The 17,366-nt window shown below is 37.1% G+C and overlaps 2 protein-coding genes across 2 annotated transcripts; one reads left to right on the top strand and one right to left on the bottom strand.

Annotated features, from left to right (window-relative positions):
• The first annotated feature begins 1,634 nt into the window (after positions 1-1,634).
• LOC131147947 (protein PMR5) lies at positions 1,635-11,047 on the top strand. The gene is made up of 5 exons (XM_058097624.1): positions 1,635-2,123; positions 3,049-3,220; positions 3,404-3,582; positions 3,676-3,834; positions 10,371-11,047. Exons 1-5 carry the CDS (start codon positions 1,741-1,743, stop codon positions 10,717-10,719), a joined length of 1,242 nt encoding a protein of 413 aa, XP_057953607.1. The 5' UTR covers positions 1,635-1,740; the 3' UTR covers positions 10,720-11,047.
• Positions 11,048-11,406: 359 nt separating this feature from the next.
• LOC131147946 (asparagine synthetase [glutamine-hydrolyzing]) lies at positions 11,407-16,887 on the bottom strand. Its single transcript, XM_058097623.1, has 14 exons — positions 16,801-16,887; positions 16,600-16,692; positions 15,481-15,619; positions 14,326-14,421; positions 13,959-14,100; positions 13,662-13,852; positions 13,250-13,411; positions 13,086-13,166; positions 12,767-12,988; positions 12,525-12,659; positions 12,357-12,437; positions 12,173-12,259; positions 11,978-12,085; positions 11,407-11,877 (listed from the first exon to the last, which is right to left on the bottom strand). Exons 2-14 carry the CDS (start codon positions 16,677-16,679, stop codon positions 11,632-11,634), a joined length of 1,770 nt encoding a protein of 589 aa, XP_057953606.1. The 5' UTR covers positions 16,680-16,692; positions 16,801-16,887; the 3' UTR covers positions 11,407-11,631.
• Positions 16,888-17,366: the final 479 nt, after the last annotated feature.

Below are 17,366 nucleotides of genomic sequence, written 5' to 3'. Positions count from 1 at the left end.
AACCTAAAATTTTTAGGCGAGATAGCTATATAATCCAAATTATCTTACTTTAGTACAAATCTAAAATAATTTAAAATTTATATACTCATTTAAAATTTTTTACAGTAACTAAAATAAGATTGGAATATCTAAATCACGCGTTGGTTTGCATAATAACTATTTTTTTAAATAAGATAAAATAAAAATTTATATTTATAATAAAATTTAATATAGAATTATATCAATTCTCAAATAAATTTAAATTCAAATTCTTAAATTACCCCACAGAAATCAGAAGTCCGCGTGACTTGCTCCTTCTCACCTAGCCTACGGCAAAGCACTGCCACAAATGGACCCATCTTCCAACTGGCCTCGCCTCTCTTTTCAACATTTTCCTTTGTTTTCTTCTGCAATTTTCTCGAGAATCTCACCACCGTTCGTTGTTCCATCCGTCCCTGTCTTTCCGAGAAAAATATAATAGAAGAAATGCTGTACTACTACTAATCTCTCTGCCCACCGCCGCGTGGAAACAGAGCACACCACATGAATGTGAAAGGGAGAAAATAATTATGACCCCATGTTTACTAAATAGTGAAACTGGGTTTCATTCAACTAGCAGTACAGCACTCCCATCATCCTCCTGTCTCCTCCAAAATATCTTCTCATCACTTTTAGGCTGGTTTGAAGCTTTTATATTTGATTAGTTAAAAAAAAAATAAATATAAAAAGATATCAAATTCATAAATAAAATTTTCATTTTACATATCATTAATATTTATTTTTTTAAAATTTTTTAATTACATCAAAATAAACATTTATTGTTGATAATATTTAAGAGGGAAGAAAAATATAAGGAAAAATAAGTTTTCTCCTTATTTTTCTTTTATTTATTTTTTAAATAAAATATTTGATTCAAACATATCTTTAAAGAATATGTATATTAATGATTGTAAAAATCGTATGCGATTTCAGCTATTATTAAATAACTTTAATTTTTTTTACTCATATTCTCAAAATATTCTTTTAATAACCCTCAAATTTTTCGTGATTTCTTGTCTCTTTTTTTAAAAAAAAATTAATAAATTTAATTTTATTTGTAGGGCAAAAGACCTTTATTGAAATTTGACAAATAAACAATAATCTCCACTCAAATTTCAAAAATTGTAGAAATTTTCCCGAGGTTCCAAGAATTTTAAAAACCTCCCGATGAAATTGTTTTTGAGAGATGGGCTTTGTCTTTTTAGCAAAGTTAGGAGATTTATATCATTTTTAGAACCTTAAGGGAGTTTTATGATATTTTTAAAATTTTAAGAAAAAATTTTATTTTTTTACCAAATCTCAAGAGAGATGAGTGAGTGTTTTTTGTCTAATTTTTTAAATTAGTAAAATGATTACATAAATTTTCTTTTATCTTTTTAAAAATAATAACTCATTTGCTGATTTGCCGTTTGAGTGACATAAAGTGTAATTTTAATCTGTGAAAATTGCAATTAAATAATAACACGAAATTTTGATTTAAAAATAAATTTAAATGTTTAATTTTTATAGTAATTATTATAAAATAAATTTTAAAATTTAAATAAAATAAAGAACGCCATTAATTTTACACAACCCACACGAGCCATCTCATCTGTTGCCTTCTTCTCATGCACCCAAAAAATAAAATAAAATAAAAGATAAAAGGAATAATTATTTTATTAAAAAAAAAAAAATGTATTCTTTCCCTCTCCCTCTCCGCTAAAATCCCAAAACAGCTCCTTTATGGCTTCTTATCTCTCTCCAGCACGAGAGCCTCCCCAGATGGCTCTCCCCTGTTTCCCATTTTCATCTTCTCTCTCTGCCTCATGTTTCCCACTTCTCTTTCTGCTTTTGGTTCAACCCCATTTCGCCAACTCTGCTCTGCTACTGAGCTTGAAGAGCCACTTTCTTCACCGCCACCACCACAGCGCTAGGCCTCTCCTTCAAGCCAACCAATCTACCTGTTCTCTGTTTGTGGGCAGCTGGGTTCGCGACACGGGCTATGGCCCGTTGTACCAATCGAACTGCCCCGCCATCGACCCACAATTCAATTGCCAGTTGTACGGCCGTCCCGACTCCGATTACCTCCAGTACCGGTGGCAGCCCTTCAATTGTGAACTCCCAAGGTTGTAGATTTATCATTTGTGTTTCTGGGTTTTACTCTATTTCTCGGTTGAAGCTTGTGTTTGTGCATCTCTACATTGTCATGAACTTTGTTATAGCATTTCATGGCGGATTGTGAATTTGTAATCTCCTAAGGTTGTACATTTATTTTATTTTTTCTGGGGTTTATGCTGTTTTGTCATATGAAGCTTGTGTTGATACATCGATGCATTGTCATGAACTTTTTCTCAATTATGATTTCCCGAGGTTATAAATTTATCATTTCCGTTTCTGGGCTTTATGATATTTCCCGTATGAAGCTTGTGTTTGTGCATCACTACATTCTCATGAACTTTGTTTTAGCATTTTCATGTCAGACTGTGAATTTGTGATCCCCTAAGGTTGTAAATTTATTGTGTGTGTGTGTGTGTGTATTTTTATTTTCTGGGTTTTTTGCTATTTTCTCATACGAAGCTTCTGTTTATGCATCGCTACATTGTCATAAACCTTTCCTCAATTGTGACCTCCCAAGATTATAAATTTAGCATTTGTGTTTCTTGGTTTTATGCTATTTCTCAGTTGAAGCTTGTGTTTGTGCATCATTACATTGACATGAACTTTGTTTTAGCATTTTCATGGCAGATTGCGAGCTTTTGGTCTCCTAAGGTTGTGAATTTATTTAATTTTTCTGGGTTTTATGTTATTTTCTCATATGAAGCTTGTGTTTATGCATTGCTACATTGTCATGAACCTTTTTCTCATTGCCGTCTTCCAAGTTTGCAATTCTTTTTGTTGCTATTTCTCATGTGAAGGTTGTGTTTGTAGATAACCTCATTGTCATGAACTTTGTCTCGATAGTGATATACCCAGGTTGTATATTTAGTGTTTTTGGGGGTTTTGTACATCCCTGTCTTGTCATGAACTTTGTTTTAGCATTTTCCATGGCAGCTTTGATGGACTTGAATTTCTGGGGAAAATGCAAGGGAAGACTATGATGTTTGTGGGTGACTCGCTTGGACGGAATCAATGGGAGTCTCTGGCTTGCATGATTTCAGCGGCAGTGCCTCAATCACAAACCCAACTTGACAGGGGAGATCCCCTCTCAACGTTTAAGTTCCTGGTGAGAGTTAAATGTAAATTGTATCCAGAAGGAGAGAAAAGAATATTGATGGTTTTTATTTTAGTCTTGTTCTATGAAAAAAAAAATTAGTGAATAAAGTGTTGGTAATCCCACTTGTTGCCCACAATCACACTGCAAATCAAAAGACCTAACTGGGCATTTTTACATATCGATGCAATGCAGGATTATGGAGTGACAATTTCGTATTATAAAGCTACATATCTGGTGGACATCGATTTGGTACAAGGGAAGAGAGTTCTGAGGTTGGAAGACATATCTGGGAACAGCAATGCGTGGAGGAATGCTGATGTGCTGTCATTTAACACCGGTCACTGGTGGAGCCACAGGGGATCGCTTCAAGGGTTCGTTTTTTCTTTGTCGGATTACCTAATTAAAAGGGGAATGATATTTTTATTTTTGTGTTAAGATTGTTGTGGTGATAATGTGCAATGTAGGTGGGATTATATTGAGTATGGAGGGAAATTTTATCAAGACATGGATCGTTTGGCTGCTTTTGAGAGAGGACTGAAAACATGGGCTGCATGGGTTGATTCCAACATTGACACAACCAGAACCAGACTCTTCTTTCAGTCCATTTCGCCCACACATTATGGGTAGGGCTCTCTCTCTCTCTCTCGTAAATAGCATCTGTCATTGCTGCTTTCACACAATTGAATAATTGAAATGCATGCATTAGTTTATGGGTTGAGTAGTGGGACTTGGGCACCATTTGTCCTAAGGTTGAATGAGAAAATGGGACAGTAATTCAATCAAGGCAATGCTCTGTTCAGTACCGTTACACTATTCCATATCCAATGCCTGAGTCTTTTTTCCAAGAAAGCAGAACTAGGTTCATCAGACCATCTGACCATGACTAGTGCCTCACGTCATTTCCTTTGCAACGTGTTTCATAGTGTCTCCTAAAATTTTCTGTTAATGTCTGTATTCTTAAATAAAATTTTGGGGGATTGTTGTGACCTTCAGGTACAAAACTTGGGATGGTGTGGGAAAGAGGAGTGAGCTATCCCCATTAGCTGACTGCCTCAAACCCCAATGAGCCTTCCAATGAATCCAAATAATAATAATAGTGCCATTCTTAACCAGGAAATTTTTGTTAAGTACATAAAATAAATTGTCAACAAATTAAAATTGGTATTAATCATCACTCGATGTGAAGGGTAGGGGGTAAACATTTAGATGAGTGGAGACATTGGCCATTAGGAGTGCAATTGTTTCTCAAGTTAATGTTCTGCAAATTGGATTGGACAGAATAAAATTAGATTGCATTGGCTATGATAATTGTCCAAGCCTCTGTTTCGCCTAACATTCTGTAAGGGACAAGATAAGCACGTGGGTGGAATTACTATTTATTTATTTATTTGTGATTATACCTAGAAAACCCTTGATGGGTATTTGCAACATCTTTCAATATTCAAGGAAAATGCGATTCATGGCATCCCATTCTCTCATTTGTTTGGGCACTGGAATTGGATATAGGTGGTTTTAAATCGCGGTAGCTGGTAGCATAATATAACGGTAACAGGCATAATAGGAAGCGGGAGTAACGGATGTTACATTATGGGAAGCAGGAAACGGTTGTCAATTTTTTTCAAGTGTGCCCAACCTTGTGCATATTAGTGTAGTTGCATGTTTTAAGCTTTTAAGCCTTCTTAGAAAGAGTTTTAATATATTTTGGATCCTTTAGTTCAACTAACTAAGTTGTTTGGTAAGGGGCATGAAATTTACATTTGTTTTAAACCACCATTGATACAAAAATTACTTGTGTGTGCGTAATTATACTTTCTCATTATTCTTATGCGTGATAGATATTTATGTGTGATAAATTAATTAATAAAACAAAATACATTATTCACTCCATTAATCTATTAGACACATTAGACATACGAATAATACAAATATACAATAACTAGAAAAAAAAGAAGGTTGAAGTTGAAAAATATAGAACATAAATTTCAAATTGCTAATATTATCAAAATAAAATATTTTCCTAATAAGGTTGTATTTTGTGTTAATTAATGCTTCTCTTGTCAGTATTTAGAGAAAAAATAGAAAATTTTGTATTGTTATCATCCTCGTTATAATCTTTTGCCGCTTCTCACCACATAGTACATTGAGAATGATTTATGAAGAGGGGAGGACGCCGCCGGGGGGGGGGGGGGGGACACAGTGAGAAGAAAAAGTAAATTTTTTTTTTTCGCTAACAGTCCAATAGAGGCTATGTAACAGCAGTAGCGGCCTTCATGTAACGGTCGTGGTCCATAGTGGCTGCTACAGCTGTGATTTTTCTTGCCACTGATTTTGCGGTGTGTAATAGTATCGGGAACCCAAAAGACTATTACTTAATGGCATTACATAACAGTTGCGGCTGTGATTTAAAACCTTCATGTAGAGGGAATCTCAACATTCCTGGGAATGAAGAATTTCCACAAATGTAGGCATCTTGTTTCCACCCTCTCTCATTGGTAAGTTTGATGGGAATCCTCCTTTTGGAACCAAAGTGCCGTCATGGCTGGCTGGACACAATGCTTCTATAATATAATATTACTGCACTCTAATATATTTAAAATGAAAAATATTAATAAAAATGAAAGTAATAATAATATCATGTTATAACATTATAATACAATAGTTAAAAATCTAGAGACCATATTGCCCCTAATTATTTTGCTTAATTGGATTATTTAAGTGTTGGGTTTTTAACTTTTGATTGTTGAAAGTTTTAGGATACAGATATAATTAAGTACATATACTTAGTAGGTTTTGCGTAAAAATTGTTCTATTCTTCATATATTGTTTATACACATGCAAAGGGTATGCAATTGCCCGCTAGGATTCCATGTTGAACTAAACACTGACATGTGCATCATTTACGTTCTTGGGATTCTTACAACGAAAAACAAACAAAAATATTCTTACGAGGTAAGCATCTCATTTCTAGGAATGAGATTCTTGAGAATATTGTTCCATTGGAATATATTGTTGTGAAATCATGCCCTATCTTGGTTATGCACATATATAAATATCCAACAACTTGGTGATAAAAATATTATGAAATGTGCAGTAGGACCTTGAACACATGCACCAAATTGAAAGGGCAAAAAAATAGAAAAAACTAAGAAAGCAAACAATTTAAGTAGTAGTTCAATAGTGTATTTATGTCCATAAAATCTACAATATATGGTCAATGAGGTTATGTACACACACACACACACATAGCAAATAAGAAAATAGAGAAAATCAGAAGAGAAAAGAAGAATCACGAATTTACGTGGTTCTTCTATGTGCCTACATTCATGGAACCCCAATATGCAATTTCCATCATCATCAAACGAAAATTGTCTTAGAGTTTCAACCGTTAGCTACAATATGCATATTTGGTCCCATATAAAAACCCCAAAATACCTGCATATGATAACACAATTACACTACTCCCTGTCTCAAACATATTGTATCGTACTTTATGGGGACTTCTTCCTCCCCCCCCCCCCCCGGGGCACATCCCGAAGGCACCTCCATTGGGGTTGGTTGAAGTAAATATGAAGGTTTTGCGCGTGGAAAGCTTAGGGGCCCTGCAGGCCCTCTCACCCTCTGTGAAAAACCTCCCACTTGTAACAGACTTCAAGTGGATAACTCCTTTGAATATGAGCCATAACTCAACAATTTTTTTGATGTTACAAACCACATGCTTCATTAACCTTTGCTTGCCTTCTTTTTTTTTGGAAGGCCTGGGGGTGGGGGTGGGTTGAGCTGGCCAAATATATATCATGTAAATGAGCTGATATAAATTTTTTTTTTGCAAACTAAATTTTGATGAATTGGACTGAACTAGACTAGCTATCATAATTATCCTATTCCATGTTTGGTTTGCCATCTATGCAAGGGATGGGATAAAGACATGACAGGACCTCTGTTTTTTTTTATTTTTCATTTTATTTTTATGCCTTTGGTTTGCTCTAGCTTGAGCTGCTTGGTGGGAAGAAGTAAGAACTAGCCAACTCTGACCTATGTGCTTGGGCTAAGAAGCACCCCTTAGGCCTTAGTCTATCCTATTCTTTACTTTTGCCACATTAGATGTGGGTTAAAGTGTTAAAGTGACTTGGCCAAGACAAGCCACTCTTAGCCCATAACATGAGCACATTCTAACATTGATCACACCATCCCTTTTCCAAATCCCTGCTCAACCCTTGTTAATTCACAGCCAATAAGCAAAATATAGTCATTGCAAAATCAAGCCCTTAATGTCTAGTTGCAAGTTGAAGGATATGAGATGACCTTCTTAGTCGCTACTTCCAAATTAATGAAAGCTAGTTTCACTTTATCACTAATTTTCATCATCATCCTTGTTGGTTTCATTGACTTTGCCAAGATTGAACCCAAACCCCTGGCGCCAGTCATAAATTTTCATCCTTGCTGCCAAGAAGCTTCACACGCTTGATTGAAGCTTCATTGTTTCAGCTATTGGCATTGACCTTGCTTTCACTCACTCACACCTACTAGCCTCAATTTTCAACATCTCATCTATTGCCATGTCCATATCCAACACTCAAATCTCCATCAACGAGCCTGGAGCAAAAGTTGTTGTCAAGCCTCACCGTTGCTGCTCATAGAAGAAGCCTTGCTGCTCCTTGCTCCATATGCGCCACTTTGTCCTTATGGCAGACCTTAGTTCAGTCTCTTTAAGCTTTTGAATTAAGCAGATGACCCTAATTTAGCGGACAAAAGCACTTCTTACGCATAAGTCTCTTGAACCTGTCAGTCAAATCGGACTGCACTGAACAGGTTCACTTGGACTGGACAAACAAAACCAGTTCAGCAAAACTTGTTAAACCCAAAAAATGTTGACAATGGAGTCACTCCCAAAGTAACTCTAATGCTTGAGTGGAAAGAAAGTAACCCAAAAAATGTTGTGCTCAGATTGCTTCGCTCAATTCTCATGTTGTTACTTTTCATTTTTAAAAATCAAATGTCTCTAGATTTGATCATATTGATGCTCTCAAGTCCACAATTTCTACTCTCTTGTCCTTTATTGATCCAGATTTTTTTAAAAAAAAAGAGTCATCGACCCTCATAGTAGTCCAAATGTTGTTCATGTCCATAATATCTTACCTACTACGGTACAAGCTTCCAGCAAGCCATCTTTTGGCAGCAGGGTTGCTTTGCTCGAGTTCGTGAGAGGGAGAGCTGGAGATGTTTGGTCATTTCAGCCAAACCAAAATCATCTTGTCATGGTGTCTGCCCTGAAGAAAAAGTTGGCCTAACTGTTATTTGTCTGTAGGATCTCATATGTACCTTGTGGTATGGTCTTGTTCATGAGCTTGGACTTCAGAGGCAACCTCCAATTACTTACGCACATTGTGGTGAAAGAAGGTTCATTTTGGTGAATTGTGAGCAAGATATGTACTTCAAGTTGTGTGCATTGACCCAAATGATAAGGATGCCGATGCGTACACACTTGATTTGAGTTTTGATGAAGATGAACAGCAATGCATCGTTCATACTTTTGGGGGACTTCATTTTGACTAATGCATTTAGCTGCAATCACAGTACTTCCATTTCGTGGATCAAGCTGCTATCTTTGCTAGGACAGTAAGAGTAAGAATTGGAAGGATTTGTTAGAAAATGTTCGTTCCACATGAACCACCTCTTACCCTTATCAAGCTGCCTAGTTCCAAGTGGGTTGAATGCTTTCCGATTAATTGATATAATGGAGGGCAAAAGGACATTCCTTACAACTTCACTAGAAAGACTTGTTTTGCTGTAGTAGAGATTCTTGAAGATCTGGACATGGAGCTTCGGCCTGGCAAGAGCCCACTAACTTGTGAATGCAGTTGAGTATTCTAGGGATGAAGATGGTAATGCAAGCTAGCGTGCATACCTGCTTTAACATGAGGTCAAGTTCTTAAAAAAAAAAAAAAAATTTTAAACCCATTAGGGAGATTGATGCAGCTGGCATTTTAAGATGTGAAATTTTTGTTCATTTTTCTTCTTTCATTTTTATTAGGAACTTAGCTTCAAGATTCTGACATGTTATTTAAGGAACTAGCATTTTAGTTTATTTAGGCTTCTTAAATTTGTTTCCTTTGGTTTCATCGTCTTCCCAGCATTGTATCTATAAAATGCCCATGTGTTAGTTTTCATTCAGACTTGGATTGAGAATTAAAGTTGTTGAACATGGTCCTGCATCACTAGGTTCACAGATATTCCTGTCCATGGAAACTAGTCATGAAGTCTGTAATCCAGCAAATTTCAATTGTACTGTCTCCAATTGTCTGCTGAAAGGCAGATTGGTTCGGCACAAACATGGGACAATCTAAATCAGCTTTGTTGACGCAATCCATCTTATTAGCTACCAACACCACTCAGGAAAATGTTACAAAGATTCCTGGATTTGAGAGCAAATTTAAATTATTTGATCTGATCTTGTTGAAAACAATCCTACCTAATCTATTAGCTACACACACTACTCAGGATAACGCCAAACAGTCCAACCCCTGCTGAGTTAGGGACCTGCTAGGGGCTGTATGCTTATTCCAGCAGCCCTTCCCCCCATAAAAACCCCGCAGAATGCTGTTGTTGTGCCATGCTGTTTACCTGATCTTCCATAGGATAAAAGACTGGTTTAAACCAAGACAACTGTATATGAAGTTTGATCCACTGACCTGCCCCACCCAATTTCATTTCTTTAAATATGTTTTTGTTATTAGCTTGAAGATGCATCTTGCAGATTGTTAAAAGGTTCATAAGGAAATAAATGCCATAGTGGATCAAATAGTTGTCAATAAATTATAGTGAAAAGTTAGAATTCAAATGCCCTGGGAGAGGTTCCTGAGCTGGAAACATGAAAAGAAAAAAAAAAATGCTATAAGATGATATGACGAATACTGTGCAACTAATAGTTCAAATACTCCAGGAAATAATGACCTTTCTAAAAAAAAAACACAGGAAATGTCTAATGTGAGTCAGATGAGCAGCAGATCTTTTAGAAGGGCAATACTCCAATAGTCTGCATCATCTGTTAAGGGGAGCTTTTCTTGATAAGTAGAATGCTTTGGATACTCTTACTAGTTAGAATTTTTTTAACTGTGCCTTTTCATGGGAAACTGATCTTACGGTTGAATGACATTTACAGCCCATCTGACTGGAACACAGCTGTGGCACCAGTGCTTATGTCGACAAAAAACTGTTATGGGGAGACTGCACCGAGTGGAGCAACATACTCAGCAACATACCCAGGGGGATATACAGATCTAATGGATGTGGTGGATAAAGTGATTGGCGAGATGCGAAACCCTGTGTACTTGCTGGACATAACTATGCTTTCAGAAATGAGGAAAGACGGGCACCCCTCCATCTACAGTGGTGATTTGAGCCCTGGCCAGAGAGCTAACCCTGGTCAGTCTGCTGACTGCAGCCATTGGTGCCTTCCTGGCTTGCCTGATACTTGGAACCAACTATTCTACACCTTATTGTTTTACTAATTTCTTTAGCAGCAGAGAACTAACCCTGACCAATCTGCCATTGTTGCCTGTTCCTGGCCTGCCTGATACTTCGAACCAACTATTTCACATTGTTTTGCTCTCCTAAGCTCAGTGTTTTCCTTTCCTTCTTTCCATTGTCAGTTTATTTATCAAATGAGAGGGTGCAAATGCAACTTCCTCTCCTCACCTCCCCATGCTTTTTCACTTATAAAGTGATGCAGTTGAAATGTGTATTATTTGTGAAGGCAAGTAACCCGCTTGCTGGTTATTTGCAATGTTAACCAATCCTTCTTGTTTAGTAGATAATGTGTATATTTTTTTGTACAAACCCAAATTCTTTTACAGTAGTGGCTGCAAAATTGAAAGGGAGGAAAAATATGAACATGGGCAAATGGTTTAAAAAGATTTGCTGCTTTCAACTCCCAACACCATGTGATCACAGGGATGACGAGTGGAAAATTTGCTCTCTGAAACCTCCCTCTCTAAATAACAAGAGATGCAATTTAAAATGTTGACTCCTGTTTTCAGAAATCCATTCCCCAGTAATCTCTGGGATTTTAAGGCGCCAGTCTGTTGATCTGAAATAAGTTGTAGCAAAACACAAGAATCCAACACCAGAAATTTATATAAATATGCCTCGACTGAAGCATCTCAGGGATAATAAAGGAAACACAAGAATTGTCCACCTTGTTTGAACTGTGACATACTGATCATTCATTAGTCATTACCAACGAGGTGAGGGAAAAAAAGTACAAGAGATGGATTACAATATATTGATGACAGAGAATTGTAACCATCATTTTAGAATATTTTCACTTTTACACATTGCTTAAACTGCATCTAAAATTCAGCAAATGCTGCTAGTTCTACCCATAAAATCCCAGCACATAACTGTGTTCCAGAAGGCATATACTAGCTTAGGATCGTAAGTCCCGGAGCGCCCACTCCCACCATCCTCGACACATCATCGATAATCTTGGATGGCCCATTAGCAGCATTGACAGCAGGCAACTGCTGTTTGTAAGCTGAAACATGGACCCCCAAAGCAGCCCTACCAGAAGGATCAAGGTTATTCGACCATGCTGAGTCCCACTCAATAGCTGTGGCTGTGCTGCATGCTATGCTCGCTCCTCCCGGGACTGTCAGCCTGGCTGAGTTCTGAAGAACCCAATATCAAAGAACATGAATAAATCAAAGTTTCCAATTTCGTCAGAACATAATTGGCTAATACTGCGTGTACATGTCCAGATGAGTTTACCTGTGAGAAGAACCTCTCGAAAATCATTCTATAGTAGTAGGCTTCTTTCGTGGTTGGAGTGTTATGTGGGAAGATGTTTGCAGCATTGATCATCATTTTGTCTGTCACCTGAATGAAAATTTGAGTATAGCATTAATCATGAGTTGGGAACTAATCTAATTGCATCAGGAAGAATGTGGTGAAAGTGATGTGTACATGCTGGTCTGCATGAGCTTTGAGACCATCAATCCAGCTGTAGCCAACGCCATCACTAAATTGCTCTTTCTGTCTGTAGAGGATATGCTGCGTGAACCAGGCATCAAAGAAGCTTGTCAGTTTATGGATTACAGTGGAAAAAATGAGAAGGTACTAAAGAAGGCAACAATTCATCTAGCGAGACCTTTGGCAGATACGGGTGCTTTTCATCATCAAAAGCTTTTCTCAGAACCCACTTCTCAATTCGCCCTTGCTCTTGTTTTATCTAAATGAAATTTAAAACCTGGTTAACAATGTGGAGGATCAAACAATTACAGTTGATATTTGAATTTAATTTTCAATTTTCCAGTACCATCTTCCACTCAGGGTCAATAGCCATTGCAACATTGATGAACTCTTTGTCTAAGAAGGGGACCCGAGCTTCCAAACCCCATGCAGATGTTGCCTTGTTAGCTCTCAAGCAATCATACTGGTGCAGAGCTTTTATCTGCAAAGAAAAGAGGCACCGGCAATTGTGATTCTCTTAAAGTATGCTCAAGTATCCTGTTCAACCAGTCAGATTATTGGAGCATTTGCCTGAAATGAACCAAGTACCTTACGACATGTTTCACGGTGAAACTCTTCCTTGTTAGGAGCCTTGTGGAAGTATAAATAGCCCCCAAAAATCTCATCTGAGCCTTCGCCGGAAATCACCATCTTCACTCCAAGCGATTTAATCTTACGTGACATCAGAAACATAGGGGTGCTTGCTCTGATTGTTGTCACATCATACGTTTCAATATGGTAAATAACATCTTCAATGGCATCAATACCATCCTGCCACGAACCCCAGGTCAAGTTCTTCGCATTTTCATGTTTTTTGAAGAAAATACACGAATTCTTGAGCTTTAAAAGACAAAGTTAGTTATGATACCTGAACAGTGAAGTGGAACTCGTGGTGAACAGTACCCAGATAATCAGCAACTTCTTTAGCAGCCTTCAAATCCGGTGAACCCTGCAGAGTAGATGGAGAAACCAGTTATACAGTTAAGAATCCACTTTAAAGAGGTAATAAGATTCGTCATGAATTTAACTCACCTCAAGGCCAACACAGAAAGAATGAAGTTGTGTTCCCCATCTCTTGGCAGCCTTGGTCCCGGCAAGGTGACGCGCCGTTATAGAGGCAACCAGTGATGAATCCAACCCTCCAGAAAGCAGGACTCCGAAAGGCACATCAGTCATTAGCCTTTTAATCACAGCCTGCATAGATCACAACCAACACATAAGCTACACAGAAAAAATTCCCCTCCAATTAAGTACCCATTTGAAACATCTGTCAAGTGATGCAGAATCACCTTTAAAATCGAAAATTATACACAAACCTGAATTTTAAAAATAATTTTTGGGTCATTTGAAAGCTGTTCCTAACAAGCAATAAGTGCATGGATTGAGAATGATCGCAAAATATATATAGTAGATCATTCACTCCCTTCTAAATCGTGAACCTCACATTTTCAAATGCACGTCGCAGAGCAAGAGGGTCATACGGGGTTGAAGGAATAGCCTCGGAGAACCATGGAGGGTTATACCATCTCCGGAGCCCGCCGGATTTGCTTGAATACAGGTGGCCAGGGGGGAAGCTCTCAAAATGTTCACAGTCATCATTCAAACCCTTCAATTCTGATGAAACCCAGACCGACCCTGAAAATAATAAACAGAGGAATCAAGTTATATACAGATACAATTGAAATTTAGAGAAAGAAACAGAAACAATTCTAAGTAAAATGTAAACACGAGGAGCCAATACCATCTAGTCCCCAACCAATGTAGAGAGAGGTGATCCCAATAGCATCACGTGCAACGATGAAGCTGTTGTCACGGGTATCCAATAACACAAAAGAAAACATTCCATCCAACATGTCCACGAAGTTTTCCCCATGTTCCTCGTACTAAAAAAGAAATGAAAGGCTTCAGCTCAATCAATTGATACAGCAGCATCTATAAATCCTACTAGTAACCACTTTGAAAAACTGAAGTCTTCAGCAAATGATTCTAACTAGCAATCTTATCCTTAACAGGAAATTTTTAATTTTGTTCATCCTTTATGATCCATAATTTTATGATTCAGAGTTGATATGAACTAGAAGCAGCACAGAAATGCAAAGGAGACCCACCAGATGCGCTATAACATCACAATCACTGCCAGTTCTAAATTTGTGATGCGCCAAACTCTTCCTCAGTGCTTCATGATTGTAAATCTCTCCATTGACCTGGTATTGTACAAAACAGAATTCTTCATCAGTTCATAATTTGCTGCTTTTCAATTTTAAAAAAAACTGAAAACAAGAAAGAAAGAAACTACACAGCAGAGCTCAAAAGAGTCAAAACAGATGCACTTCACATGATCATCTGCTTGAGCTCTAGCTGCTCTTCCTCCATTTTTCCTCTTTTTTTTTTTTTTTTTTTTTTAAGGATCCAATTCAAACAAGTTCCCAATCAAAAAATAAAAATTGTGGGAGTTGATTAAAATCTTTCGATCAAATGCGTATCATGCGAAAATCTACCATTCCTATTCGTACGATTTTTTGATCAAAAGAATTCATGGATCATTACATAGAATTCAATTAAGATATTTTACGAAAGTATAATTTCTTAATATTCTTTTCTACTTTGAGAATAAAATGTTTGTTTTGTTATGCTTATTTTTTTTTAAAAAAATACTAACAAAAGGGTCGGTCGTAGATTCATTACATTGTCCAGCTATCTCTAGCACATGTAGCGAAACAAAATTTTCATTATTAGTGTCCGTGAATTTTATAAGATCTACCAAATAAACTGTGATGATAAGTTAGGTTCATGTACTGAGCGCACACAATAAATTCTTACAGCATCCACTTATATACGGAGTCTTTTGTCCTGAAATTCGAGATGCCTGAGTTGACGACTGGCCCTAAAATTTACTCTTATAAATTGCTTGCTTAGGTAACTACAATTTATTATCACCATTTCTCATCACTATTAGTCGATGTTGAGGCATAATTTATTTTATAAAAAGATTGGATTGAGTGCGATTTGTGTAAAAAATTCATATCTATAATTGAGGCGACAATTTATGATTATTGTTTCACATGAATTCAACTCTTTCCACTAAAAAAAGAAAGAAATCCTGAAGTGGCAAATGCGATTTGTGTAAAATTTTCATATCAATAATTGGTGGCGACAATTTATGAATTATTGTTTGACATGAAATCAACTCTATCCACTAAAAAAGGAAAGATATCCTGAAGTGGCAAATAGATTAATTAGCGAGTGATGACATCAAAGCTCACCGTTACAGCGATGGATTTGTCTTCATTGAAGAGAGGTTGATCGCCGGAAGCTGGATCGACGATTGCCAGCCGTTGATGGGCCAAATAGCAGTCCCCATGCTGATAAATCCCACTCCAGTCGGGACCACGATGCTTCAATCTATGAAAAGAAACAAGAAGGACAATTCAATTCGCAATTTTTCTGTGTTTGTTTAATAAACCCAGAGATCAAACACTTCAAATTTCATAATTAAACACTTTCTTCCTCAATTCACCGGGATGATCAATCAAAAAAATTAAAAATGGTCCCCACACCAATCGATAATTCAGTAACCTTGTCCTCTCCTTAATGGTGATTCAAAAAAATCATAAACTGGGTCGCCGCGTATTACAACAGAGTGGATTCAACAGGTGATTTGATTTCTTACTGTTATGACATCTGCAGCTATGAATAAGTCAAGTTGGGTCCCATATCTACACCTCCCCATGATCAACATCATACGTTTTCGCAATAAATTTTTCTATATTTTTACAAAACAAAGGACAATAATCAACATCCCGAGAAATACATCTTAGATTCTTAGGCGATGTCTCAAGTAAGCAAAAGGGTGAGGGGTCTTTGTAGTGGGAACACCACCTGAGATGCATTTCCAAAACCTCGATCATTTTCCTCTTACACATAAGTTAGCACTTCTTCTGTACATATATCACATCAACAAATAATAACAAATCAAACTTTAAGTCTTCCTATGTTGGTATCTCCAATATATGATTCCTTTTACGTCAATTTACATAATGATGAACAATTCTCTGTAATATTATATATATATGTATGTGTGTGTGTGTGTGTGTGTTGGGTAGTGTATTTGATCTTTCGTGGGAATCGAATCACCTGCCTGTCAAGTTAGCATTAATGAAGTTGATTGATGAATAGTGACAAGCCAAGATGTTAAAGTAGTTAATATTAAAATTTAAAGCATTGTTGCTTTTCTGATTTGGGAGACGGGAAAGGGCCAGAAAATTAACTGCATACAAATACATAAAAGGAAAGTGAGAACAAATCTATCTACCAATTCAGTGAGTTTCTGTTCGGGAGAAAGAGAAGAAAGGAAAAATTTAGAGGGGAAACGGAGAAATTGCCTGCGAGAGAGCTCGAGAACGCGAACCCTCTTGGCCTGAGAATCATCAGAACAACCCAAGACTGCGAGTATTCCACACATTGTGAATCCTTCACTGTTGATGAAATCGAAAGCCAAAAGATGAAAAAAAAAACGAAGAACAAGAAGAAGATTGGAAGAGTAACAAACAAAATAACAGAAAAAAAAGGAAAGATTCCTATACGGATATGAGCTTAAATGCAGAGTGGACGCGAGAGAGAGAGAGAGGCGAGCGAGGAAGCCGGAGGCAAGTGCACGTAGCAGGAGTTGAAGGAGTAAGTTCATCTGGGGTTGCGCCACATATTTATAGGCCAAAAAATGGCGGGTTACCGTCCACCGGCTGATCCCGGATCCGCGGGGCCCGTCTCCAACGAGCTCTCTCGGGTCGCCACGTATGCTGACGTGGTTTTATATTTTTTAATTTTGAAAATTTGGGTCCTTTTGGGTGACATGGGCTTTTTTAGGTATTGTGGGAATGGTAGTTGATACTGCCAATTCCAGTTGGAAGGGTGAGGTTTATCCAATGGAATAATAGTGTAAGACGCGGTTGCTGACTCAGCATTTATTATTTTATTTGACATTGGCATAAAATAAAAAATTAAAAAATAAAAAGTCAAAAATAGTTTTTTTTTTTTTTTAAATTTTTTTCTAAACCCATACGCTCCGTTAGAAGCTGAGATTATATTTTTTTTTAAAATTTATTAGTAAAAAATATTGTATAATGACTTTTAGAGGTGAGTGCATTTGAGT

Source organism: Malania oleifera, chromosome 2, assembly GCF_029873635.1.
Source record: "Malania oleifera isolate guangnan ecotype guangnan chromosome 2, ASM2987363v1, whole genome shotgun sequence".
NCBI classification, from domain to species: Eukaryota; Viridiplantae; Streptophyta; class Magnoliopsida; order Santalales; family Ximeniaceae; genus Malania; species Malania oleifera.
The sequence above is the reverse complement of the archived record's forward strand: the minus strand, read 5'-3'. Positions and strand labels throughout refer to the sequence as shown.